At 45.5% G+C, this 22,345-nt stretch overlaps 12 protein-coding genes across 12 annotated transcripts; 6 read left to right on the top strand and 6 right to left on the bottom strand.

Annotated features, from left to right (window-relative positions):
• Window positions 1-15: 15 nt before the first annotated feature.
• Window positions 16-862, bottom strand: V1512DRAFT_263096 (uncharacterized protein). Its single transcript, XM_066916417.1, has 3 exons — window positions 525-862; window positions 400-474; window positions 16-351 (listed from the first exon to the last, which is right to left on the bottom strand). Exons 1-3 carry the CDS (start codon window positions 752-754, stop codon window positions 207-209), a joined length of 450 nt encoding a protein of 149 aa, XP_066771358.1. The 5' UTR covers window positions 755-862; the 3' UTR covers window positions 16-206.
• Window positions 863-1,154: 292 nt separating this feature from the next.
• V1512DRAFT_263095 (tryptophan synthase beta subunit-like PLP-dependent enzyme) lies at window positions 1,155-3,082 on the top strand. The gene is made up of 3 exons (XM_066916416.1): window positions 1,155-1,557; window positions 1,599-1,731; window positions 1,781-3,082. Exons 1-3 carry the CDS (start codon window positions 1,275-1,277, stop codon window positions 3,039-3,041), a joined length of 1,677 nt encoding a protein of 558 aa, XP_066771357.1. The 5' UTR covers window positions 1,155-1,274; the 3' UTR covers window positions 3,042-3,082.
• Window positions 3,083-3,206: 124 nt separating this feature from the next.
• On the top strand, window positions 3,207-4,101 carry V1512DRAFT_225531 (signal recognition particle receptor beta subunit-domain-containing protein). The gene is made up of 2 exons (XM_066913826.1): window positions 3,207-3,413; window positions 3,459-4,101. Exons 1-2 carry the CDS (start codon window positions 3,219-3,221, stop codon window positions 4,050-4,052), a joined length of 789 nt encoding a protein of 262 aa, XP_066771356.1. The 5' UTR covers window positions 3,207-3,218; the 3' UTR covers window positions 4,053-4,101.
• V1512DRAFT_225527 (60S ribosomal protein eL24) lies at window positions 4,048-4,895 on the bottom strand. The gene is made up of 4 exons (XM_066913825.1): window positions 4,741-4,895; window positions 4,533-4,680; window positions 4,414-4,479; window positions 4,048-4,368 (listed from the first exon to the last, which is right to left on the bottom strand). Exons 1-4 carry the CDS (start codon window positions 4,789-4,791, stop codon window positions 4,157-4,159), a joined length of 477 nt encoding a protein of 158 aa, XP_066771355.1. The 5' UTR covers window positions 4,792-4,895; the 3' UTR covers window positions 4,048-4,156.
• A 333-nt stretch (window positions 4,896-5,228) lies between these two features.
• V1512DRAFT_225525 (nucleotide-diphospho-sugar transferase) lies at window positions 5,229-6,641 on the top strand. Its single transcript, XM_066913824.1, has 2 exons — window positions 5,229-5,410; window positions 5,467-6,641. The coding sequence occupies exons 1-2, from the start codon at window positions 5,330-5,332 to the stop codon at window positions 6,478-6,480; spliced, it is 1,095 nt and encodes a 364-aa protein (XP_066771354.1). The 5' UTR covers window positions 5,229-5,329; the 3' UTR covers window positions 6,481-6,641.
• A 213-nt stretch (window positions 6,642-6,854) lies between these two features.
• On the bottom strand, window positions 6,855-10,261 carry V1512DRAFT_291326 (uncharacterized protein). The gene is made up of 2 exons (XM_066918253.1): window positions 8,363-10,261; window positions 6,855-8,310 (listed from the first exon to the last, which is right to left on the bottom strand). Exons 1-2 carry the CDS (start codon window positions 10,150-10,152, stop codon window positions 6,948-6,950), a joined length of 3,153 nt encoding a protein of 1,050 aa, XP_066771353.1. The 5' UTR covers window positions 10,153-10,261; the 3' UTR covers window positions 6,855-6,947.
• A 129-nt stretch (window positions 10,262-10,390) lies between these two features.
• V1512DRAFT_263086 (Prefoldin) lies at window positions 10,391-11,587 on the top strand. Its single transcript, XM_066916415.1, has 5 exons — window positions 10,391-10,873; window positions 10,924-11,088; window positions 11,138-11,244; window positions 11,295-11,412; window positions 11,463-11,587. Exons 1-5 carry the CDS (start codon window positions 10,852-10,854, stop codon window positions 11,504-11,506), a joined length of 456 nt encoding a protein of 151 aa, XP_066771352.1. The 5' UTR covers window positions 10,391-10,851; the 3' UTR covers window positions 11,507-11,587.
• Window positions 11,588-11,777: 190 nt separating this feature from the next.
• V1512DRAFT_253337 (P-loop containing nucleoside triphosphate hydrolase protein) lies at window positions 11,778-13,029 on the top strand (the record flags this gene model as incomplete). Its single annotated transcript, XM_066914743.1, has 5 exons — window positions 11,778-11,881; window positions 11,936-12,047; window positions 12,098-12,206; window positions 12,258-12,883; window positions 12,931-13,029. 5 exons carry the CDS (start codon window positions 11,778-11,780, stop codon window positions 13,027-13,029), a joined length of 1,050 nt encoding a protein of 349 aa, XP_066771351.1.
• Window positions 12,989-14,091, bottom strand: V1512DRAFT_162584 (CAAX protease self-immunity-domain-containing protein). Its single transcript, XM_066913073.1, has 4 exons — window positions 14,038-14,091; window positions 13,584-13,986; window positions 13,424-13,535; window positions 12,989-13,378 (listed from the first exon to the last, which is right to left on the bottom strand). The coding sequence occupies exons 2-4, from the start codon at window positions 13,980-13,982 to the stop codon at window positions 13,059-13,061; spliced, it is 831 nt and encodes a 276-aa protein (XP_066771350.1). The 5' UTR covers window positions 13,983-13,986; window positions 14,038-14,091; the 3' UTR covers window positions 12,989-13,058.
• Window positions 14,092-14,217: 126 nt separating this feature from the next.
• V1512DRAFT_276196 (phosphoribosylglycinamide synthetase) lies at window positions 14,218-17,265 on the bottom strand. The gene is made up of 3 exons (XM_066917856.1): window positions 16,884-17,265; window positions 16,720-16,829; window positions 14,218-16,672 (listed from the first exon to the last, which is right to left on the bottom strand). Exons 1-3 carry the CDS (start codon window positions 17,155-17,157, stop codon window positions 14,675-14,677), a joined length of 2,382 nt encoding a protein of 793 aa, XP_066771349.1. The 5' UTR covers window positions 17,158-17,265; the 3' UTR covers window positions 14,218-14,674.
• Window positions 17,247-18,843, top strand: V1512DRAFT_225506 (GHMP kinase). Its single transcript, XM_066913823.1, has 3 exons — window positions 17,247-18,276; window positions 18,323-18,442; window positions 18,490-18,843. Exons 1-3 carry the CDS (start codon window positions 17,566-17,568, stop codon window positions 18,715-18,717), a joined length of 1,059 nt encoding a protein of 352 aa, XP_066771348.1. The 5' UTR covers window positions 17,247-17,565; the 3' UTR covers window positions 18,718-18,843.
• On the bottom strand, window positions 18,764-21,715 carry V1512DRAFT_286638 (transmembrane amino acid transporter protein-domain-containing protein). The gene is made up of 2 exons (XM_066918086.1): window positions 20,058-21,715; window positions 18,764-20,008 (listed from the first exon to the last, which is right to left on the bottom strand). Exons 1-2 carry the CDS (start codon window positions 21,514-21,516, stop codon window positions 19,002-19,004), a joined length of 2,466 nt encoding a protein of 821 aa, XP_066771347.1. The 5' UTR covers window positions 21,517-21,715; the 3' UTR covers window positions 18,764-19,001.
• Between the last annotated feature and the right edge of the window lie 630 nt (window positions 21,716-22,345).

The following is a 22,345-nucleotide window of genomic DNA, read 5'->3' as shown; positions in this document are numbered from 1 at the left end:
TGAATATATCTACACTTTAAAGAGCAAGTACGAATTATATTACTATGCCATTGTACACACACTATCATTACGGTCTTTAATCAACACGTAGACACAAAATGTATCAATACAATCGCATTGAATTAAAAAGAAGTGCTTACTAACTAAATCCCAAAAGCTATAAATGTACACGTTCAGTTGATGTCTACCGGTCTTTAGTCCTTCGCTTAATCGGCTTCATCATGTAAATACTTACGAACTGGTTGATCTTCTTCAATCTTGAATGGAAAATCCGGCGACGCAGCTTGTGTTTTGAATGCGTCTAACACTTCAGTCGGCCTAAGTGCAGCCGGAATCGAGACTGTGAATCCCCTGATCGAGTAAGTGAATGAACAGTACAGATCACGTATATATACAAACCTCATTACTGTGTGAAATTCATGAGTTACTCTTGCCCCAAGTGACTTCATCGTCTTGATTGCTCTTGCCACAACGCTGTCAACGTAGTTAGTATCGTCACCAGTTCAGAATCGAGTATGACCTACACATCCGGGGTATCAAGAATATTATATCTCACGATATACATCTTCACAGGCGGTGGCGCAACTTCTTCCGGCACTACAGCTTCTTCCGACACAACTCCGGGCGCCATGTTCTCCGACGACAAGAAATTTGACAATCCGGTTTCGGATTTTGACGATACGTACGAGAATGTGAACACCGTGACCGACACGATCAGGAGGAGTGAGAGTAAGGCGTATGGTCTGACGAGCATTCCGCAGATGCGACGACGCCGGTAAAGAAAAGAGAAAAGCAGCTTGAATTAATGGATTGGACGAGTCGAGGTCCAGTTGGTGAGAATTTTGGATGGTGAAGATGGAATTACGCGTTAATAAAACAGTTCACTCCCACTCACACCACACTACACTACACACTACACACTACACACTACACACTACACACTACACACTACACAATACACACTGCGCACTACACACTATAGATGCACATAAAAAACACTAAACGTACTCATTCAACACTTAGATCACACTCAAAGCACACTTAAATCATTAATAAATCACGCCAGTCCACTAATTAATTCGCTTAATATTTCATAATTGTCCCACTGACATCATGCGGCTCAAAGTATTCTTCTCCCTCGAAGTTCTCTCCACGTTGTTTACACGACGGCATGTGATGCAATGTCTCCGCACTTAGAACATTCGTAGTCTTCTCGTCATTCACATCGTAGTCTCTTCCTTTTACCCTGAAAGTATTTACACACTCACAACACTATGAACGACAAAGTAATCGACAAACCAGAATGCTACTGCTACTATAAAGATCTTGAACTTAGACCAAAAGGTTTAGAGAAACTGCCTTCGAGCGAGACTGAATGCTGTCACCCATTACATCATCACCCTCCAACATTAGCAAATCTTGCAAACGACAGACGCAAAGCCGATCCGTCGTTCGCGCCTCCACCGCTTCAGGATTCGATCCTTGACTTGATTGGAAACACACCGCTTATCAGACTTAACCAGATCCCGAAGCAGTATGGGGTCAAAGCTACTATACGTATGTCTCTTACATCCTACGATGCATGTACTAACAAGCAGTTGCAAAACTCGAGTATTTCAATGCAGGGGGATCAGTAAAAGACAGGATCGCAAAGCGCATGATTGAAGATGCAGAGAAATCAGGTCGCATCAAACCTGGATACACATTGATCGAGCCTACATCTGGCAACACGTACGTTGTCTATACCCGATCTGACGTTAGACATACTAACAGCTTCCAGTGGAATCGGACTAGCACTGGTTGCTGCAGTCAAAGGTTACAAAACAATAATCACCATGCCTGAAAAAATGTCCCAAGAGAAAGTGTTTGTTCTTAAAGCTCTAGGTGCAGAAATTGTACGGACACCGACCGAAGCTCCATGGGACTCGCCTCAGAGTCACATCGGAGTCGCACGCAAACTGCAGCAAGAGATCCCAAACGCGGTCATCCTGGACCAATACGCAAATATAAATAATCCGCTTGCACACGAGTACGGCACCGGTGCCGAGATCTGGGAACAGACAGGTGGCAACCTTGTCGCTGTTATCGCTGGCGCAGGTACAGGCGGGACTATCACTGGCATTGGGCGATCACTCAAGAAACATGACCCGGCTATAAAAGTCATTGGAGTAGATCCCAAGGGTTCGATTCTTGCTCAGCCCGAAAGCCTCAACTCCGGTGTGGGCTCATACAAGGTTGAAGGTATTGGTTATGACTTCATCCCCGATGTCCTAGACCGGTCTGTGGTTGACGAATGGATCAAGACAGACGACACCGAGTCATTCCATTTAGCCCGGAAACTCATCAGCGAGGAAGGAATTTTGTGCGGTGGAAGTAGCGGTTCTGCGCTCGCAGGAGCGCTTAAGTACGCACAATCATTAGATGAGCACGACACAATTGTTGTAGTTCTGCCTGACAGCGTGAGATCGTATCTGACCAAATTCGTGTCGGACGACTGGATGCGTGAAAACGGGTTCCAGCAAGACACGACCGTCGTCGACGGCGGAAAGAAATTTAAAGAAGCGACCATTGCCGACCTTAACTTAAGCCCTGTCAATGCAATATTGGAGACTGAACACCTTAGCAAAGCAATTCAGATCATGAAGGCTCATGGATATGATCAATTGCCAGTTACCGACTCCGATGGTCTTCTAGTCGGTCTCGTCACATTGAGCCACATTCTTCGCAAGATTTCAAGCAAGAAGGCAACGACGTCGTCGCTAGTCAGCGACGCGATGCTGAAATTCAATCGGCTGCAGGAATCGGTCCCGACTGGACACGACTACTCGTTCAGCACTCACTCGCGCCAGGCCAGACGCAAGCATGATCACTACGACGTCATCACTAAACACACGCCGTTGTCTGCATTGACAGATTTCTTTGAATTCAATTCCGCTGCCGTAGTGACTGAGGATGGGGGTGGAAAGCATGCGAGACCAGTTCACATTGTGACCAAGGTTGATTTGCTTGAGTATCTCGTCAAGAATGGCGAAGAAGTTTAATGTGCTTTTCAGTAATTGCTATGACTTCCATTAATATTGCAGTATAACAGAAACAGATAACAGTAACAGTACAAGACAACAATCGTAACAGTATATAAATTCCTTCACAGTATGTAAAGTAAATTCATTCTTGAAGATTAGCGCCCCACGGCCATTGTTCCCGTTCCCAACCAACAAATGACTGACGAAACACGGGAAGAGCCTGTAGGGCACAAGTTGCCAAACTATATCATTGGGGCTTGTGTGCTGATTGCAATTGCGTATTTCAGTTATGAAGTTCTGTTCCGCAAGTCCAAAGGCATCGCCGCCTCACAACCCACGTTCTTGATTGCTGGTCCATCTGGATCGGGCAAGACTTCTCTCTACGCTCTGGTAAGATCGTCTTAAAGGTGATATTAGTACAAGCTAACGTTGTAGCTTCGATATGGCGAGAGAGCAACGACAGTCCCGTCAATTGAGCCGAACATGACGGCCAAATTCCGACCGCCAGGTCTGCCAGAGAGCGCCAAATCATACGTGCTGGTAGACAGCCCTGGACATCAGAAACTACGACACTACATGTTTAGTACACTTGATACGTCGACTACGGCGAGAACGATGCACGGTATAGTGTTCGTTGTCGATGCGTCCGCCATGTCTCGGCCCGAGAAGCTACGAGAGGCGGCAGAGTACTTAGGGGCAATTCTTCGGAAAACGAACAGACGGCGAGGCGGGGCTGACATTTTGGTCGCTGCAAACAAGAGTGAGCTGTTTACTGCTGTGCCTGCTAAGCGACTGAAGACGCTGATGGAGAATGAGCTCGATAAGCTCGCAAAGTCAAAGGCAAATTCAGTCATGGGCGTTGATGCCGACACTGGAGTGGACGATGATGAGTATATGCAGCTACAGATTGGAGAGTTCAAGTTTGAGGCATGCGAGTCTGAAGTCACGTTTCTCGATGGGTCTATCGAAACAGGCAAGATTGAATCATGGCTTGAATGGATGACAGAAAAAGCAGTCAACAATCATTGATGTCGTAATTAGCATCATCGTGTATATAATATATATAGTAGTGCAAATATCTTATGACTATAGAAACATAAAAAAATCCCAACCCTGTTGCACATTATATTATTTTAACGGGAGTGAGCAGCAACCTTAGGAGCGGCGCCCTTCATCTGCTGCTTGCTGAACTTGGATCCAGCAGTCTTGCCAGCAGAGGCTGACTTAGCCTTCTCAGCCTTCTTTCGTGCATCATCTGCCTTCTTCTTCTCCTTGGCAAGAGCAATGGACTCGGTGCGTTGGGCCTTACGGGCTTCAGGACGGATAGAACGCTTCTCCTTGATGACTATTCTGTTAGTTGCGTGAACGTAGTAGAGTAGAATCGACATACCATCGAGGGAGGCACCAACAATAGCACGCTGGTGTTTGACAGTGCGACGAGTACGCTTCTTAGTGGCTAATAGTTGTTAAACATTTGAAATAACATATCATCCATTAGAGTGAACATACTCTCCTCAGTGATTCCCTTCTTGTGCATTCGGCGGTACAACACAGTCCATGAGATTCTGCGAGGGTTCTTGCGCTGTCTGAAAAGCGATGAGCTCTTGGACGCGACAAAGCGGAAAACCTTAGAATCTCCACGAATGAAAAGAGATCCCTGAATCGTTAGCACTTTTGTCGAAGATAATTGATCGTCGCGTTATTTATACAAACTTACTCTGCCAGGATAAATTCTGTTTCCAGAGAAAGCGTCGATTTCGGTTCTCATTATGCTAAATAAGATTTGTGCTGTGAGTGGGAACGTGACAAATTCGAGGTTTGAACGTGTTGAAACGGGGAGGATTCGAGTTGGTGAAGGTGGTTGGATATTGGGTACGACCGGCTATCATAGTAATTTGCTAGTAATTGGACGGTACCTATAGCAATAAGGTGCACGGGTTAGGGCTAGAATTTGAATGTATACTACAATGACCAACATGGAAATGGTACGTGACTGCTGTTTAGTATATGCAACAAACACTTGCACATTTAAATAGCCCTACAAACACTTAGGGCTCTACACGTGTTTCTATTTCAGGCTACAACAATACCCTAGCCCTACACTAAAATAAAATAAAGTTAAAGTTTGTGCGACCACAGTGCTGCTGCCGTTTGCGTCTGCTTTAGTCCAGTTCAAGGCGCGTAATAAAAATATGGCCATTCTCGCGCGCCCTTCTTCTCGTTCTCCAACTTCACTTTTTACCAATTTTACTATATTATATCCAACCTTTTTTTTTTGGTCAATTCAATTCACTCGTTCTTAAACAATGAAAGGCTTAATTCTCGTCGGTGGTTATGGAACCCGTCTTCGTCCTCTTACCTTGACTCTCCCAAAGCCTTTGGTCGAGGTATGTGAACTCATCCCTTGAACGCGTCCAAATCATGTCGATTCTAACTCCTTTAGTTCGGTAACAAGCCTATGATTCTTCATCAGGTTGAATCTCTCGCTGCTGCTGGTGTCACCGACATCGTTCTCGCCGTTAACTACAGACCTGAAATTATGGTCGCAGCCCTCAAGAAGTATGAAGAGGCGTATAACATCAAAATCACATTTTCAGTTGAGACCGAGCCACTTGGAACCGCTGGTCCCCTTAAGCTCGCTTCCGAAGTTCTCCAGAAGGATGACTCCCCTTTCTTTGTTTTGAACTCCGACATTATCTGCGACTACCCCTTCCAGCAATTGCTTGAGTTCCATCGGTCGCACGGCGGTGAGGCAACTGTTGTGGCAACCAAGGTTGACGAACCTTCAAAGTACGGTGTCATTGTCCACAAACCAAACACCATTGGTCAGATTGACAGATTTGTTGAGAAGCCGGTTGAGTTTGTTGGTAACCGTATTAATGCTGGTATCTACATTCTTAACCCTGCTGTTGTCGACCGTATTGAGCTGCGCCCAACCTCGATTGAAAAGGAGACCTTTCCTGGCTTGGCCAAGGACGGCCAGCTTTACTCCTTTGATCTCGAGGGCTACTGGATGGATGTTGGTCAGCCTAAGGATTTCTTGTCCGGCACTTGCCTCTATTTGAGCTCTTTGACTAAGAAGAACTCTCCTCTTTTGACTTCCGCTTCGGAGGACTACGTTCACGGCGGTAACGTATTGATTGACCCCACTGCCACTATTGGCAAGCACTGCCGCATTGGCCCTAACGTTACGATCGGTCCTAATGTTGTAATTGGTGACGGTGTCCGTCTCCAGCGATGTGTTATCCTCAAAGGCTCTACCGTCAAGGACCACGCCTGGATCAAGTCGTCGATCGTCGGCTGGAACTCAACTGTCGGACGCTGGGCGCGTCTCGAGGGAGTTACCGTTCTTGGTGACGATGTCACTGTCGCTGACGAGGTCTACGTTAATGGCGGCTCGGTCTTGCCCCACAAGACCATCACCTCAAACATTGAGACACCGTCAATTATTATGTAAATCCTACTTCATATAATCTATGATGTATGATCGCGCGGTGTTTTTACTTGTTTTTCAATTGCTTTCTATTATATTTTGAATTTCGGAAAAGCGGTCTAATTGTAATTTATGCATTGTTCGTGTTTAGTTTTGTATCCTTTGAAATGTCTATTTACTCCGTACATTCTTCGTAGCTCTTACTTAACTGGCCTCCACTTTCCTTCACATTTTGTGCTCCGGTAGAGTTCTCCAGTTCACCGCGACTCGGGCTGCCCACCTAATCGCCTAAAATGGACAAAATCTGACGCCGCACAATACGCGGCCTTAAATTAATTAAGGGTCTAGTGTTAAGGTTTCGGTGGAAGCACCGACCAACACTAAATTTCGACTAACACTAAATCTTCAAGTCCTATATGTTTAAGTTTTCGCTTGGGACAATGTAATGTCTATATGAATCGAAGACTTATAATCTAGCGTAATATACATTTTCATAGCAACTTTTTCACCTCCTCATCATTTTTTAATGCAGATTTAATTACTGCCTCGCTGACGTTCAACCTGATCTTGCGGTTGCGTTCACCACGTCCGGCTTGCTGGAACAACACACCGCTCTCTACCAACTCCGTCACTGCTTGTAAAAATGCTCTCGGTCGTGAAACGGTGCCGTCGCCTGCTCTGGCCGCTGTGCCGAGCAAGATAGTGCCCGAGTCGTAATCACTCATTTTGACCCGCTCTGGCGCGGCAATGGCGTCAGTCGGACCGAACCAGCCCTTGTCAAACTGCTCGAGCGTGTCTTGGTGCCGCAACCTGTACGTAAAAGCGTCTAGAACCGAGTCGATCGTGTTCTCGGCCACACCGCTGACTTTTGCCTGCTTCATCAGCGCGACCAGCACAAGCTTGCTCGTGGTTGACAGCGTCGGCAAAAATGTAAACATCGGCGAGCTGGTCGACTCCTGGATTGCGCGATGCACGTGCTTGACTTCCACTCGCGGCATCCCAACCGAGTCACCACCACTCGGACTGTCAGGCACGAACTCCTCCTCCGCGAGCTCGACAGCACGCCGACAGATATCCAGTGCCCGCCTAGCGTCACCGGTAACACTCGCGACTTTCTTGCAAGCAAACTCAATCGCGGTCGGCGACACAATTTTGCTGCCTTGTAGCCGGTTCTCGATAATGACCTGCAGCTGCGCATGAGTGTATCCGGCGAACTGCACCCGTGTTAGACCGAGTCTCGACGAGATCTTGTTTGACAGCGTCCGCTCCGGTAAATCCATAATATTTGCAATCGCAACCACAATCAGCTTAGAGTTTGGAATACTTGGCCAGTTGAAAAAATTGTACATCACGTCCTGCGACTTGGTCACCAATTGGTCGAGCTCATCCATCAGCACCACCACCGGCCTAGTCATGATGTTCTGGTACTTGAATTCCTCATTCAAATACCTGAGTGCGTGAGTGTTGGCGACCTGTTTGTCAGATATCGCTTGCCACAGGATTGAATACGCGTTTGTTGGTTGCGTGATTTTCATCCCATTGATCTCCACAAACTGAAAGTCTTGCGACTGCTTCAAATATTTGATCACAGACCGCACCGTTGCAGTCTTACCTGTTCCCGGGGTGCCGCTGATGTAAATGCAGCTTCCCGCCTCGTTCACAAGCGCGCTTTCCAGCGCAGTACTAATCTCAATAAACTCTTGGTCTCGACATGGTAGCGCCTCCGGAATCACAGAAACGTGCAGTTTGGCGCGCGCACTCTCGTACGGTGTTACTGGGCTCGAGTCTGCAGGCGACTCAAAAATTCTCGCCTTGACTGGCGTGATGCTCACATTACTTAGCCTAACTCTCGATCTGTCTCATAGTTAGTTTTCATTTCTCATTGTAAGAAAATTCTGTAGCATACTCTGACTTTGTCGGCGTGCGAAACTTGCTAGGCGTAGACGACGGCGTCAAATACATGGTCCCATTCGCGCGCTGCTTAAACCCATTCATTGACTTTGTAAACTCCTCATCACTGTCGTCAAAAAAGGGCGACTGGCCAACGACGATTGAATCTTGCATCCGCGGTCGGCCTCGCATGCGTTTGACCTCGTTCAGCAATACCTGTTGCTCATCCTTCCGCGGCCGGCCGCGACCACGTTTATGAACTAGTACTGACGGAAACGTGCCATCTTTTCGCGGCCGTCCCGGTCCTCTGCGCTCCACAAACACCGGACTAGCACCCATCCGACGTCTGGGTGGGTTTGTTTCGCTTGGCGCTGTACTAGGCAGACGTCTCGCTTGAAGTACTTCAGCACTCATAGGTGGAAACGTGCCGTCATTTCGCGGCCGACCGGGACCGCGCCTCTGTTGGATTGCAATCTCAATCCGAGGTATCTGCGGCACTGACTTTGTTGGCGTGCTTGTTAGCTCGTCGTCGCTTGACGATCCAGTCGGTCGCGACCCAATGACGACACTCTTTGGTAGGCGTGTGTCTCGAGAAATGGCTTCAACTCGAGTTCTCCTTGGCATACTGCCAGCCTCGTCGTCCGAGCTATCGCGTATGGAGCCATCAGTATCACTGTCTTCAGATTCACTTTCGCTTGACTCGCTCGCACTGCTCTCACTAGCATTGTTCTCGCTCACACTCTTTGCGGTCAACACCGGTACTGAGTCTTTCCGTGGCCGACCTCGCCCACGCGATTGCTGAACCACAATTATAGAATTCCCAATTGGTTTCTTAGTATTGTCTGCCGGTTGTGTCAAATCTTTCCTTGGTCTGCCTCGTCCTCTTTTCTGCTCATTCGGTGTATTAGATTTCAGCGGCGTAGAAAACAAAGTTCGCGCGACAACAATTTCGTCGTGATCAGACTCTTCATTTGCCAACTCGTCGGCGCTGTCCTGAGTCATCGAAATAGTGTCTTTTAACGGCGTACCACGATCACGCTTACGTGACGCTGATTCTCGAGACATTGTGTCTGTATCTTCTTTGCTTGTAGATTGAACCTGTGGATTTTTCCGTGGTCGTCCGCGGCCTCGTTTCTGTTCAGCCAGCTTAATTGATGAAATCCTTGATCCTTCCTCAGCTATGACCACCACGTTTAAATTCTCGCTTTCGTCGTCACTACGTTCACTCGCCTTGCTCACGATCGGCTCCTTTCTCGGTCGTCCGCGTCCACGCTTTTGTGATACTGATTCCGATCGTGGCGTGGCTGCAAAAAACTTGATTGGCGTTTCACTCGGCGGTGTCTGCATCTCACTCGACTGCTTCCGTGCCTCTGAAGCAAAAAACTTGATTGGCACGGCTTGTGTCTGCTCCGACCTTGTGACAAGATAATTGCGTTGCCCTCCCCTGTCTCTTTTTGTCGGAGTGCCTTGATTCAGTGCATCCAGCTCCTCAAAACTATCTTCTGACTCTGCATCTTGACTGCTGTTTGTAACCGAACGCGGCTTGATAAATCTGCGCGCGGTTCGCTTCACGATGGTGCTTCCTTTTGTTGGAGTGTAGTCTGTCAGCTCGTCAATCTCGTTATCTGAACTGGGCTCAGGTGTATTTGCATCTCTTTTGGATTCGCTCGTCTTGAACGCATCATCTGCTTTGCGCTTATGCTTGCTTGTCAAATCGCTGTCTCTAGTCTCCATTGTATTCCCAGGAGACCGACTACTAAGCCTTGATTTAATCTCACTGGTAATACTACTAAACAGATCTGTCATTGCCCGGTTCCAGATACAAATTTAGATGAGATGATTAAAATTTGTGGTAACTGAAAAAAGACAAGACATCCCCTGCATGAGAGAGGACTAGACATAGGGGTTGTTCATTACCCCTGAAAATAAATTACGCGACGCGTAGAAAACGCGTAAAAGTAAGTACGAGAAATCATTTTGACGCGTCGCTCATAACTGGTTATTATTGTAATAAAATAACTTTAATGTCGATCACTGCTATGAAGGAATTTTATCAAAAACTTACAGAATCTCAGTCGGCAGTATAATGAGTGCCGTACTTTAGGCGTAGTCTTTGTAATTCAGGATCGGGAGAAACTAAAAAAAACATTTGAATGAAGTCCATAATTGCTTTATATAATTTGACAATTTCAGTGGCTTTTATTACTTACAAGTGCGTCTGGGATTAATATATGAAAGCGTGCTTCCTGTTCTGTTCAGTTTTCAGGGTAAGGTGAACCAAATTGTGGTATAACGACGAGGGTTTTGTATAGCGAAACTATGGTCAGGTAGAGATTTGTTAACACCAGAATACTGTTGGTATATTCAATATGGCCTGATACGTTATTTTGGATTATTCTATCTTGATATTCGCAAATACTAGCACTTGCAAGCTAAAGAGACTCGATGAACAATATTTTATGAACTTACTGCAAGATCAACCACAATTACACAGAATATAAAAATATGGCCAGTCAAGGGCAAACAGGTATGGCGACAGTTACTAGTTGCATAAATAGGACTTACAAGTGTTACTAGTCGATTTGACGGCATTATCAGCACAGCAACTGTTAGATGTCAAAAACCAACTCGAGCAAGAGCTGGAGCACTTGTCACAGTCATTTCAGAAGCTCAGGGCTGCTCAGGCCAAATTTAAAGAGTGCATCGTGTCAATTGAAAACACATGCAAACCTGAGAACAAAGGTTGGAATACATATAGATCAAGGCACTTTGAGACTAACATTGTTTAAAGGAAAGGCAATATTGGTTCCTCTTACTTCGTCATTATATGTACCTGGTACAGTCGAGGATGTTGATACTGTGATGGTTGACGTGGGCACTGGATATTATATTGAGAAGGTAAGTCTGCGACTTAGAATAGTCAGAAATCGTACTCAAATTAGCATCAGAAACCAAAAGATGGAATTGCATTTTATGAGAACAAAGTCACGACGCTACAGAAGAACATGGGCGATTTGGAAACGATCGTAAATGGAAAAATGGGAAATTTGCGGTCAATTGAAGATGGTACGTCTCTCATTGTACTGGGGTGCTTTAGGTTGCTAATGACTATGCAGTGTTAAGACAAAAAGTAATGTCGTCGGCACCGAATGTCGCCTAATGGTGTGTATTTTGGCCATATTAAATGTTGTATATACGTGTGTACTCTAAGTAATTAAACTATTGATTATATAAAAAAGAATAATTTCATACGTCGCAGTACTTTGTATAGTCAACACTAACAACAGATTCAAGAAAATCAAGCCACACTATATCCACATCCCAAGCCACATCAATCTTTCGCGTCTGAACGCGTCCCCAATCGCGTCTAGCTTTTGTACCTTCAATTTAGAGTAAATATACTCATAATTTCTCCGTCATCCAGCACCACAATGGCCACCAAGGAAAAAGGCGAATCATCTGCCTTGGCTGCGGCAGGCTCGTTGGCATCCAAGACAAAATCTGTCAAGGAGTTCGAAGGGCTCGAACTACCATGGTCAGGCTGATTCTTATTCAATGTATAGCCAAAATGCTAACTGTAGTACCCAAGGGTTGAGAAATATCGTCCTGTATTTTTGGATGACATTGTTGGTAACTCAGAGACCATCGAACGTCTGAAAATCATTGCGAGAGACGGCAATATGCCTCATGTCATAATCTCTGTATGCTTCTTATCAAACCGATTCAAAGGCACCAATTAACAGCATGACAGGGTATGCCAGGAATAGGAAAGACTACGTCAATTTTATGTTTGGCTCGAACGCTTTTAGGTGAAAATTATAAAGAAGGAGTACTCGAGCTGAACGCATCAGACGAGCGAGGTTTGCACCGACTACTTTTCTATTATGAGCTGTCATACTGATCTTCACCAGGTGTTGACGTCGTGCGAAATAGAATCAAAACATTCGCTCAAAAACACGTCAATCTCCCTGCTGGCCGACAGAAAATCGTCATCCTCGACGAAGCAGACAGCATGACTGCTGCAGCCCAGCAAGCCCTTCGCCGGACAATGGAGCTCTACGCGTCGACGACACGGTTCGCGTTTGCGTGCAACCAGTCAAACAAAATTATAGAGCCGCTGCAGTCTCGGTGCGCAATCCTGCGGTACGCTAGACTGACAGACCAGCAGGTCGTTCGCAGGCTGAAAGAAATCATCGACGCTGAAGACGTCAAGTATAGTGACGACGGTCTGGCTGCACTGGTGTTTTCTGCAGAAGGAGATATGCGTCAAGCAATTAACAATTTGCAGAGTACTGTTGCAGGATTTGGATTTGTCAATGGCAATAATGTATTCAAAATCGTTGATACACCTCATCCTGTCGCCGTGCAAACCATGCTCAAGTCATGTCACGAAGGCAGACTCGAAAACGCATTGGATATCTTACGGATAGATCTGTGGGACAAAGGGTACAGTGCGGTCGATATCATATCGACCATGTTTCGTGTCATCAAAGGCATGACGGACGTCAATGAATACACACGAATGGAGTATATCAAAGTATGTATAACCATCAAATATCCAAGCACACACTGACGCTCATACAGGAAATTGGCTTTACTCACATGAGAATCCTAGACGGTGTTGGCACTTTACTGCAATTATCTGGCTGCATCGCACGTCTGTCACGCCCGAATATGAAATAATCGCTTGTGCATTTATCTATATGGATGCGTCAAATAATCGCATTAGGAGTTTTTGTTAATGGGTACAAGAGTAAGCCAAACGAAATCGCACCACCAACAAGTAGAGCGTTGTAAAGGTGGGTGTACCAGGCTGGGCCCTCAAGTCTTGCACCCAGACGCGGAACACCCATGCTATTGCAAAACGCGTGCGCAATAAATGGTGGCCATACGCTTCCTGTTCGTAAAAACAAAAACGTAGAGTACCAACCAAACAATGTGGTGAATCCAAACTGGAAAAGTGAGCTTATGATTGCGAAGCTCAGCGCATCCGGTGACTCAGTATATACTTCGTATGCGTGGTGTATATGTGCTAAGTCTATCTTAGACAAACTCAGTCTTCAGTACATATACATACCGGTCGCGAAGTACAATGGAGAAACCCAAATTGACTTGACAGGAGACATGCCAGACTGCAACTCAATCGACACAATGCATGCTCTGAATACCAATTCTTCTGTAAATGGACCCTATTCTCATTTTAGCTTCATTCCTTTACTCCGCCAACAATACCGTACAACAATATAATTGCGGATCCCGATCCATCCTGTCAATCCCTCAGTCAGATCCTCTCGCAAGTACTTCCAGCCTTTGTTCAAAATTAATTTCTCAACTAACGGCCCAATGAACAAGACACTTGTAACAAGCATGCTCGAGCGTAACAGTTCCCATATCGGCGGAACCGGCCAGACTCTGATTGCGTCAAGTCCGCGTGATATTGAAAACTTGTTGCTAGACGTAAGAATGTAAGCAGTGGCAACTGCTGACAATGTTGAGCTAAATGTGATTGCCGTCACCCGTGCCTTGATCACAGCATTATCATTTCGAAAAACCGTAGATGACGGACGCGTGCGAGGATGTACATAGAGAACACCGACATACCCAATTGTTAGACCCAGGCAGCACGTGATGGACATAAAACTGTTCATTCAATTAATAAATTCTCTGTTATACTTGGGTGTTACGCACAACCCTTAGACCTTCAGATCAACTCTTTTGCGGCAACGTGGCCGACCATTGTCGTTCATCGTCTGTTCATATTGTCCTCTCTCGTGCCAAAATTGAGTTTGGTGTCTAGTGAGCCGCAGCAAATCCATACAGCGTGAGGGTTCGGTGTCGAGAAGACTTAGAGGCATCTCCAGTTGAAATTAGGCTTAGTTTCCCAAAGTGCTTAAATATGTTGTGCTTGTTTGTAATTTTAATTTGAATGTCTTTCTACAGTTTTTCCGGACATGATATCTGAGCCCCACGTCGTCTCGTCACGTCGTCTCGTAGACATTTCATTTGCAGTTTGCAGTCTCAGTATATTACTTCATCAAAAGCTTAAGCTCTGATCAAATCAAGGCCTTTGAAGAAATGCGTTTATGCAACCCGGCAGTATTCGATGAAGCTCTGTATTTGTTTATATCCAATTTACGCAATCATGGGGCGTTCAAAGCCGTTCACCACAGAATGTATCTTAAACATAAGGCTGCACTGATAAGCTGCTACCTCTACCAAATAACGTAGTCCAGAAAACCGATAAAGAACTTTTATTACATCCCCAAGTTAGATAAGCATTTGTAAACTAGCACTTCAGCACAATTCAAACCGATACAGTCTTCCAGCATTAATACAGTTCTTCCACGTTAGACACTGTGCATCGCGGCTTGCCTGTAGCAGCTTCTACCAGCTTACCAATAGTGAAGACCTTCTCGCCACCACTTGTCAAAATTCTCTTCAGCTTATCAACATTGTCAGCCTTGGCCGCAACAACCATGCCAATACCGAGGTTCAAAGTTTGAAGAATGTCTTCCTTCGGCACGTTTCCTGTCTTTCCAAGCCATTTGAAAACTGGCAACACATCCCAGGTCGAAGCATCAATGCTGGCGGCCAAGTGCTTTGGCAGCATCCGTGGAGTGTTCTCCAGCAGACCACCACCAGTTATATGTGCCATGCCTAAGATCAACTGTTGCTTGATTGCTGGTAGCACCGACTTGACGTATATCCGAGTAGGAGTAAGCAAGCTTTCCTGTACTGTTGTGGACTGATCCCATGGCGCGGAATCAGTGTATTTGAGACCAGCATGCTCGATGATTTTCCGCACCAATGAAAAGCCGTTCGAGTGTACACCGTCCGATGCAAGACCAAGTAGAACGTCTCCAGCAGCCATGGCGTCAAAGTTCGGCAATGTCTGGCCTCGCTCAACAGCACCAATGGCTGTACCACCAGCATCATATTCACCATCGTGGTAGATACCAGGCATCTCTGCGGTCTCACCACCGACAAGCGCGCTGCCCGATCGTAAGCATCCTTCAGCAACACCCTTGACAAAGTCGGCCGCAACGTCAATTTCTAGCTTGCTGCACGCGTAGTAGTCCAGAAACATGAGTGGCTCAGCGCCTTGAACAATGAGATCGTTCACATTCATGGCAACTAAATCAATGCCAACGGTATCGTTGATGCCAGACGCTTGGGCAATCTTCACCTTGGTACCGATACCATCAGTCGCTGCAACAATCAATGCGTCTTTAAAGCCGGCGGCTTTAAGATCAAATAAACCTCCAAAACCACCTAGCTCAGCATCAGCTCCTGGTCGTGCCGTCGCCTTCACTACAGGCTTAATCCGTTCAACAAGCGAGTTTCCTTCCGCGATATCAACACCGGCAGAGGCGTACGTGAAAGCAGGAGCGCCAGACTTGGTGCCGTTTGTCTTCACATCACGAAATGCACGGTAAGCGATATCTTTTCTGTAATGCATGTTGTTAAGGTGAATTTTGCTAATGCCAGCGTAGGCTTTTTTAACTGCTTCTTCCAAAGTATCCGCAACTGCACTAGCAGCAATGACACGACCTCCGGCGGATACCAACTGACCTTCTTTAGTCAACGATGTGCCGGCATGAAAGATAAACGTATCGTCAGACTCTAAAGGATCAATTACGATCTTTTCGTTCTTCTTGTAACTTCCTGGGTAGCCACCAGCAGAACCAACAACTGTGACACCAAACTGTTTTGTGATCTTAATGTCGATAGCGTCTAATCTGTGTTCAGCACAAGCCAGGAAGATTTCAGCCAAATCAGTGTCTTTGCTAAGGAGTGGCAGAATTGATTGGGTCTCAGGATCTCCGAATCTGACATTGTACTCCAGCACCTTGGGACCGGCAGTGGTGAGCATGATACCAGTGAAGAGCATTCCAACAAAAGGGAAACCGTCTTTTCGCATGCCGTCGATAGTAGGCTGAATAATCGTTTTTCGGATTTCATCGATAATTGCGGCAGTCGCAACAGGAGCGGGCGCATATGTACCCATGCCACCGGTGTTTGGACCATTGTCGCCGTCAAAAATCCGCTTGTGATCCTGCGCAGGTGGCAGGTCGATAGCAGTATATCCATCGCTCAATGCGAGGATGCTCAGTTCGTCACCTTCTAACAGCTCTTCAATGACGACTTCGTCTCCAGCATCACCAAATGCCCTGTCTTCCATAATTTCCTTCAACGCGTCATACGCTTCTTCCTTCGTCGTGGGAAGCAAAACACCTTTCCCGGCAGCGAGACCGGAAGCCTTAATCACAACGTCATGGTTGACAGAGGCTACATAGGCCTTAGCTTTCTCAAAAGAAGTGAAATTCTAAATAATGTTAACTCCCAGATTTGCAAAAACATTCGATCACTGACCTCGTATTCGGCTGTAGGAATATTATGCTTCTTCATGAAGTCCTTTGAGAAAGTCTTGGAGCCCTCCATACGAGCAGCAGCCTCTGACGGTCCAAAGCATGGAATACCAACTGATAAAATTAGCAAAACCGTTGTTATGACGTAGACTGACAACCAAAATATACCTTTACGGAATTGAGTCTCAATACCGTCTACAAGTGGTTGTTCTGGACCTGGGACAACGAGATTGACTCCCTTTTCAACAGCAAAGTTTACAAGAGAAGGGAAGTCAGCCGAGTCGATAGACACGTTCTCAACGTTCTTGAGACCACGAGCGGTACCGCCATTACCAGGTGCAACCCAGATATGCTCAACCAAAGGTGACTGGGCCAATTTCCAGGCTAAAGCATGTTCTCTGCCGCCTCCACCAACGAGAAGAATGCGTAAGTCTGCAGTCATACTGTGACTAATACTTCTGGTATTCAAATTGACGGACTGTCAATGGTATATAATTCACTATCTGCCGAGGCTGCAGCTGAAAGTAAGACGTTTAAGTGTGAGTAAGAGTTCAAATTTTTGCTCCCAGCAATTTTCTTGTGTAACTTTTTTACGTGGTGAGCTGGCAGCGCTGGGTCAGCCCCTGAAACGGAGTCCCAACGGGTCTGAGTATAATTTTACAATAATTTGTCTCGGACCCGGGTCTTCGAGGTCTCCAGAACTCGGCGTCGCTTTAGAAGAAAAAACTCCAAAAGGCCTATACAATTCCACATCCAATTAGCCTAGATTCGGGCATAGACAGTCAGCGTTCAGGAAGTTCAGGTCTCACCAGAAATTTACTCTGCGACTACAGTATAGACTAAGCACAGAATGGCTCGGTCATTCACAATTAAAGTCCCTTGTTCATCGGCGAATATCGGCCCGGGCTTTGATGTCGTCGGCCTTGCACTTAGCATCTGGCTCGAACTGAAGGTCACTGTTGACGACACCAAGTCCGGTGTCGAGCAAAATTGCGAGATTAAAAACATAGGCGAAGGAGCAGCTGATTTACCAACATTAGCGGACAGAAATCTTATTACTCGAACAGCCTTATATGTGCTAAAATGCCATGGGGTCGATACATTCCCAGCTACCACGTACATTGAAATCACCAACCCAATTCCTTTGGGTCGCGGGCTAGGATCATCGGGTGCAGCTGTTGTTGCCGGTGTTATGCTGGGAAATGCAGTTGGTCAGTTTGGATTGTCAAAGGACCGAATGATGGACTACTGTTTAATGATTGAGCGACACCCAGATAACGTCACTGCAGCAATGATGGGTGGATTTGTTGGTTCATATCTCAGAGACCTAGACCCGGCAGACATGGAGCGAAAGGAAATTCCCCTTAGCGAAGTGCTGCCGGAACCAGCTGGTGGTCTAGTAACTGGACTTAAACCACCAGAGCCTCCTTACGGAATCGGCCACCACATCAAATTTGGTTGGGCGCCGGAAATCAAAGCTATTGCAATCATCCCTGACTACGAGCTGTCGACTGCAAGCTCAAGAAGTGTGCTGCCAAGGGTTTACGAGGCTAAGGACATGGTATTCGCTCTACACCAATGCCGTTGATTCCAACTAACAAATTTAGATTTTTAACTTGCAACGGTTAGCAGTTTTGACAACTGCTTTAACACGATCACCACCAGACGCTGATTTAATATACCAGGCCATGCAGGACAGAGTACATCAGCCATACCGAAAGACATTGGTAAGTTAACATAGAACTCTTCTGGCACCTTTTTAATAACCGTCTAGATCCCAGGTTTGACCGAAATCCTCGCGGCTGTCACTCCGAAAACTCATCCGGGACTGCTAGGAATATGTTTGTCCGGCGCCGGTCCTACCATTCTTGCCCTTGCTACCGAAAACTTTGATACCATCGCCAAGGAAATCCTGAAGAGATTTGCGATTGAAAACGTAAAGTGCGACTGGAAGTTGCTTGAGCCTGCATACAACGGCGCCGAATATATAGAACACTCCTAGATTACTCGCCATTTTTGTTTAAACGCATTTGTACTACATAAAAAGTTTGGAAGTTATTTAATAAATTATAGAGGTCTAATAAATAGACTTACGGGCACCTTCTTTTCCACATAATCTTTACCCAAGACGAATAAATAAATTTTACATTATAACGCAGACCATAGAATGCAGATTGAAAACCAAAACATAAACCAAGAAGCATAAAACACGCCATTAACAAAAATAATTTCAACAGCTCATTTTTTTGTTTACTAACAATAACGATCTATCTTCGTTCGCCTGGATCAAGCACAGTATCTAAAGAAATCATTGTCAGGCTTGCTAGTTGCCCAACTCTGAATTGTGTTAATCGTTGTGTACATCATGGACAGTAAGCCAAACACAAGAATCGTAATATCCATTGATTTTTGGAAAAAAGTCCTAGCACAGGCTCTGTAATGTAGCAATGGCGGATAGATGTACGTGAGGGGAATACAAGCAAACGATCCGATAAGTGCAACAAACTTATCCAAATCGTCGGCTCCACCCCAAGCCACGAACAGCGTCACCAATACAACTGCTGTTCTAAATATGTTCTTGTGCCATTTTGCGCGCATGTCGTGTTTACCGGACTTAACAAACCATGCATTTTCCATGATACGAATAGCAGGGAAGAGCTGTAATGGCGTACTCAGTAGAATTGCCATGGCGTAAATGAATTGCACAGAGTTGACAAGTCTGTTATCTTGCGGCATGTTCAAGATGACGACAGTCTCGACATTGGAGCCATAGGCAGCGTAAGACATAACTCCCATCACAATGTACACAAAGGTGATGATGGCCATAACAAGCCCGATTGCAGAATAAAACTGCTTCGGCTTCTTCATTGACTCATGGATAGGAATGACAAGACCGATACCTTCAAAAGTGAAAATAGCGGTTCCGATAAAAAGCGTCCAGTCCTGGCTGTTAAAAGCAGCAATATCTGAAACTCCGTGCTCGACCAATACCCGACCGTCCCAGAAATACACGTAAGCAAGACCAAGAAGAATAAAAAAATCTGCAACAAGTGCCGAAACTGACAACTTGGAAATATTTCTGACCATGGAAAGTGGAATAAATACAATCATTTGTAAGAAGATAAGATAACGGACTGGAACAAAGACCTTGCAGTCAGTGATAGCAAGAATGAAAGCCTGTAGATTCTCTGATGTAAAGACGGTGTAAGCGGCAGCAAATCCTATTTGTGACAACACGATTGAGGTCAGAATTAGCAATCTGACCTGCTTCCCGTACAGGATTCCGCCCATATCTTAGTCATTATTAGCTCAATCTCAAATATGTCGTACATAGGTACAAACCTCCAAAACTCGCTTGCACACGCATACGCGAGTCAATCAACAAAATAAAGCAGTAGTAGGTGAGAACGGCAACGAAAAACAGAATAGCCGACGAGAAAAGCATTCCTCCGTTGTAATATGCCTTAGGCAAAAACAAAACTCCAGTACCAACAAATCCCTTCAAAAGTAATAAAACAGCTTTGGTAGCACTAGTATCCTGTACCACTTGGCCGTGGTGTCGGCCAGAAGCAACGGCAGCGGCTCTCTTTCCAGTGAGCAAAACAGATTCTTCGTCCATTGATCGAAATGAAGCATCGTCATCGCTCGTTTCACTACCACGTGTGTACTGTCTTCGAAGTCCGTTTGGAATGCTCCCATTACCCACACTGCGCGTTGTTGAGGCATCGTCAAAATCAACAAAAGAACCATCATAATCTTCATCTTCCTCTTCAAGCTCCTCACCAGCAAAGTGTCCGTAAACGCTCAAAAACTCCAAAAAGTTTCGCGTCAAGAATGGACGCGGTGGAGCGGGAGCAACCTTAGAATTGTCGTCAAGCGTATTGTTGACATTGCCGCTACCCTCTCCGTTGTAATCTGCGTTTGTATCGTAGACCTGCTGAGAATTGTTCTTGGCTTTCGATAACAAGTAGTTACGACGAAATCCACCAGGAACGTGAATGCTGTTCATATTCAGTGTCTCGTCTGCAACATCTGGCCTAGGAATGTTTGTAAATGATTTCGATCGACCACGCTTACTGGTGCCCAATTCCAAAGTTTCTTCATGGGCTCTTTGCCAGTTATAAAGTTCTCGTGTGATGTCGCCACCTTGCAGCGACAGAGAGTAAAAATTTGGATCGACATCGCTAGAGCCCTGGTCGACATCGTTAGAGCCCGCATTTGCGGGTTGTGCAGCGCCATTGCTTCCTGTACTCTTCACACTACCTGTCCTACTGTGTGACTTCCCATTTCCAAGACCTTTTGCCAGATGCATGCTGGACAATGTAGACGGCGACGATGGCTTTGGTGAAACCAAGTGACGTCCGATTGCGCGAACAAAGTTTGGATCATACTCATTAGGCGTGTCTGGTGCGGTGCCTTGGGGAGTGATACTTGCAGAATGTACAGATCGAGCAGGGGAAGCATTTATTACTCCAGGGAATAACACTGAAGTTGATGATGCTGGAACCGAGCCAAACTGATGTGCGGATAGCACATTACGCGACTGACTAGGTGCAATCGAAGCGGCATCAGGAGCAAGTTGTGGAAGATTTGTGGATGAGCCAATATGTGTGACAGGGAACGACGACATTGGACGAGAGCCACTGTCTTCTGGACTTTCAAGATTGGAGGAAGCTGTAGCCATAGAGGTTGCAGAAGCATCTGACGAACCTCCTGAGCCACTCACGGTTGTGACAGCGAAGTCACTGCTAGCAGCTATGCTTGTTCGCCGTGGAATATCAATAGATCGTGAGCTCATCATAAGACCATAAATATCGCCTGGTAGTGGAAAGAACGGTTAGTGACAAATCAAAGTCTATTTTTTTGTCGAATGCTATCGTTATTGATAAAGAAAGAGAAAATCTAAGTTAAGCCGTATGAAAGCTCCGGTTTGGTTTAGATATCAAAAGCAAAAATCGAGCTTAAATTCTAAACAAAGAAAGGTTCGTTTGGTCTTTGGGAGGTGTAGATTTTACTGTATGACCGGTCTTGACTTGGTAACTCGCAGCACTGATTTGTAGTAGCAAATATTTGTGCTTTCATGGCATAATAACGTAATTATGTGATGTTTATTACAGCGATAAATCACGTGTATCACGGTGGTGAATGGTTTTGCTCGAGTATTTTTCTTTAGTTCAATGAAATTAAAGAAAATTATTGATCCAAGCTTATTTCTGAAATGGTTATTTGTTATTTAATTTTCTGGCTCTTTGTGAGTGGGAATGTTGACTATAGTTTCGTTGAGAAGAAGTAAACAATGTAAGGCAAAAAGATGCTGGAACACGATGATACGCCTTCCTTGACCATTAGAGAGATAAAGCAGTAATAAATAAGTATAAAGATTCAATAGAAATGGATACTCATAGAAACGAATGTTCTAATGAGTATTATATATGAGTTATATATTCTGCTGAACAATAATAGTCTACAGTATTGGTTATCGGATTATCCGATACAGATGCTCGCTCTTATACTTGTTGAAGGACTGTCATATATTGATTGCAAATTTTTGTATGCTAACAAATTCTTCATGCGAAGCTAGACTGAAAAAAGGTATACAAAATTCAACTTGTTACAGTATCAGGATCGCG

Source organism: Lipomyces arxii, assembly GCF_038497795.1.
Source record: "Lipomyces arxii strain Phaff 12-163 unplaced genomic scaffold V1512scaffold_8, whole genome shotgun sequence".
Lineage (NCBI taxonomy): Eukaryota > Fungi > Ascomycota > Lipomycetes > Lipomycetales > Lipomycetaceae > Lipomyces > Lipomyces arxii.
This window is presented reverse-complemented; position numbering and strand designations above follow the sequence as displayed.

What these genes read in the sequence shown, in the direction of transcription:
- V1512DRAFT_263096 (XM_066916417.1), bottom strand. Translation starts at nt 754, where the DNA reads ATGCTCGTCAGACCATACGCCTTACTCTCACTCCTCCTGATCGTGTCG. An exon ending in ATTCTTGATACCCCGGATGT is followed by an intron (nt 475 to 524) that starts GTAGGTCATACT and finishes CTACGTTGACAG; the next exon opens with CGTTGTGGCAAGAGCAATCA. An exon ending in GAATTTCACACAGTAATGAG is followed by an intron (nt 352 to 399) that starts GTTTGTATATAT and finishes TTACTCGATCAG; the next exon opens with GGGATTCACAGTCTCGATTC.
- V1512DRAFT_263095 (XM_066916416.1), top strand. Translation starts at nt 1,275, where the DNA reads ATGAACGACAAAGTAATCGACAAACCAGAATGCTACTGCTACTATAAA. An exon ending in TGGGGTCAAAGCTACTATAC is followed by an intron (nt 1,558 to 1,598) that starts GTATGTCTCTTA and finishes ACTAACAAGCAG; the next exon opens with TTGCAAAACTCGAGTATTTC. An exon ending in GAGCCTACATCTGGCAACAC is followed by an intron (nt 1,732 to 1,780) that starts GTACGTTGTCTA and finishes AACAGCTTCCAG; the next exon opens with TGGAATCGGACTAGCACTGG.
- V1512DRAFT_225531 (XM_066913826.1), top strand. Translation starts at nt 3,219, where the DNA reads ATGACTGACGAAACACGGGAAGAGCCTGTAGGGCACAAGTTGCCAAAC. An exon ending in AGACTTCTCTCTACGCTCTG is followed by an intron (nt 3,414 to 3,458) that starts GTAAGATCGTCT and finishes CTAACGTTGTAG; the next exon opens with CTTCGATATGGCGAGAGAGC.
- V1512DRAFT_225527 (XM_066913825.1), bottom strand. Translation starts at nt 4,791, where the DNA reads ATGAGAACCGAAATCGACGCTTTCTCTGGAAACAGAATTTATCCTGGC. An exon ending in GAAGGGAATCACTGAGGAGA is followed by an intron (nt 4,480 to 4,532) that starts GTATGTTCACTC and finishes AACAACTATTAG; the next exon opens with CCACTAAGAAGCGTACTCGT. An exon ending in TGTTGGTGCCTCCCTCGATG is followed by an intron (nt 4,369 to 4,413) that starts GTATGTCGATTC and finishes CTAACAGAATAG; the next exon opens with TCATCAAGGAGAAGCGTTCT.
- V1512DRAFT_225525 (XM_066913824.1), top strand. Translation starts at nt 5,330, where the DNA reads ATGAAAGGCTTAATTCTCGTCGGTGGTTATGGAACCCGTCTTCGTCCT. An exon ending in TCCCAAAGCCTTTGGTCGAG is followed by an intron (nt 5,411 to 5,466) that starts GTATGTGAACTC and finishes TAACTCCTTTAG; the next exon opens with TTCGGTAACAAGCCTATGAT.
- V1512DRAFT_291326 (XM_066918253.1), bottom strand. Translation starts at nt 10,152, where the DNA reads ATGACAGATCTGTTTAGTAGTATTACCAGTGAGATTAAATCAAGGCTT. An exon ending in CGCACGCCGACAAAGTCAGA is followed by an intron (nt 8,311 to 8,362) that starts GTATGCTACAGA and finishes ACTATGAGACAG; the next exon opens with ATCGAGAGTTAGGCTAAGTA.
- V1512DRAFT_263086 (XM_066916415.1), top strand. Translation starts at nt 10,852, where the DNA reads ATGGCCAGTCAAGGGCAAACAG. An exon ending in GGCCAGTCAAGGGCAAACAG is followed by an intron (nt 10,874 to 10,923) that starts GTATGGCGACAG and finishes AAGTGTTACTAG; the next exon opens with TCGATTTGACGGCATTATCA. An exon ending in CTGGATATTATATTGAGAAG is followed by an intron (nt 11,245 to 11,294) that starts GTAAGTCTGCGA and finishes AATTAGCATCAG; the next exon opens with AAACCAAAAGATGGAATTGC.
- V1512DRAFT_162584 (XM_066913073.1), bottom strand. Translation starts at nt 13,982, where the DNA reads ATGTCCATCACGTGCTGCCTGGGTCTAACAATTGGGTATGTCGGTGTT. An exon ending in GGATCCGCAATTATATTGTT is followed by an intron (nt 13,536 to 13,583) that starts GTACGGTATTGT and finishes AAATGAGAATAG; the next exon opens with GGTCCATTTACAGAAGAATT. An exon ending in TCCATTGTACTTCGCGACCG is followed by an intron (nt 13,379 to 13,423) that starts GTATGTATATGT and finishes AGATAGACTTAG; the next exon opens with CACATATACACCACGCATAC.
- V1512DRAFT_276196 (XM_066917856.1), bottom strand. Translation starts at nt 17,157, where the DNA reads ATGACTGCAGACTTACGCATTCTTCTCGTTGGTGGAGGCGGCAGAGAA. An exon ending in TGAGACTCAATTCCGTAAAG is followed by an intron (nt 16,830 to 16,883) that starts GTATATTTTGGT and finishes TAATTTTATCAG; the next exon opens with TTGGTATTCCATGCTTTGGA. An exon ending in TTCCTACAGCCGAATACGAG is followed by an intron (nt 16,673 to 16,719) that starts GTCAGTGATCGA and finishes AACATTATTTAG; the next exon opens with AATTTCACTTCTTTTGAGAA.
- V1512DRAFT_225506 (XM_066913823.1), top strand. Translation starts at nt 17,566, where the DNA reads ATGGCTCGGTCATTCACAATTAAAGTCCCTTGTTCATCGGCGAATATC. An exon ending in TTTACGAGGCTAAGGACATG is followed by an intron (nt 18,277 to 18,322) that starts GTATTCGCTCTA and finishes TAACAAATTTAG; the next exon opens with ATTTTTAACTTGCAACGGTT. An exon ending in AGCCATACCGAAAGACATTG is followed by an intron (nt 18,443 to 18,489) that starts GTAAGTTAACAT and finishes ATAACCGTCTAG; the next exon opens with ATCCCAGGTTTGACCGAAAT.
- V1512DRAFT_286638 (XM_066918086.1), bottom strand. Translation starts at nt 21,516, where the DNA reads ATGATGAGCTCACGATCTATTGATATTCCACGGCGAACAAGCATAGCT. An exon ending in TGTGCAAGCGAGTTTTGGAG is followed by an intron (nt 20,009 to 20,057) that starts GTTTGTACCTAT and finishes ATAATGACTAAG; the next exon opens with ATATGGGCGGAATCCTGTAC.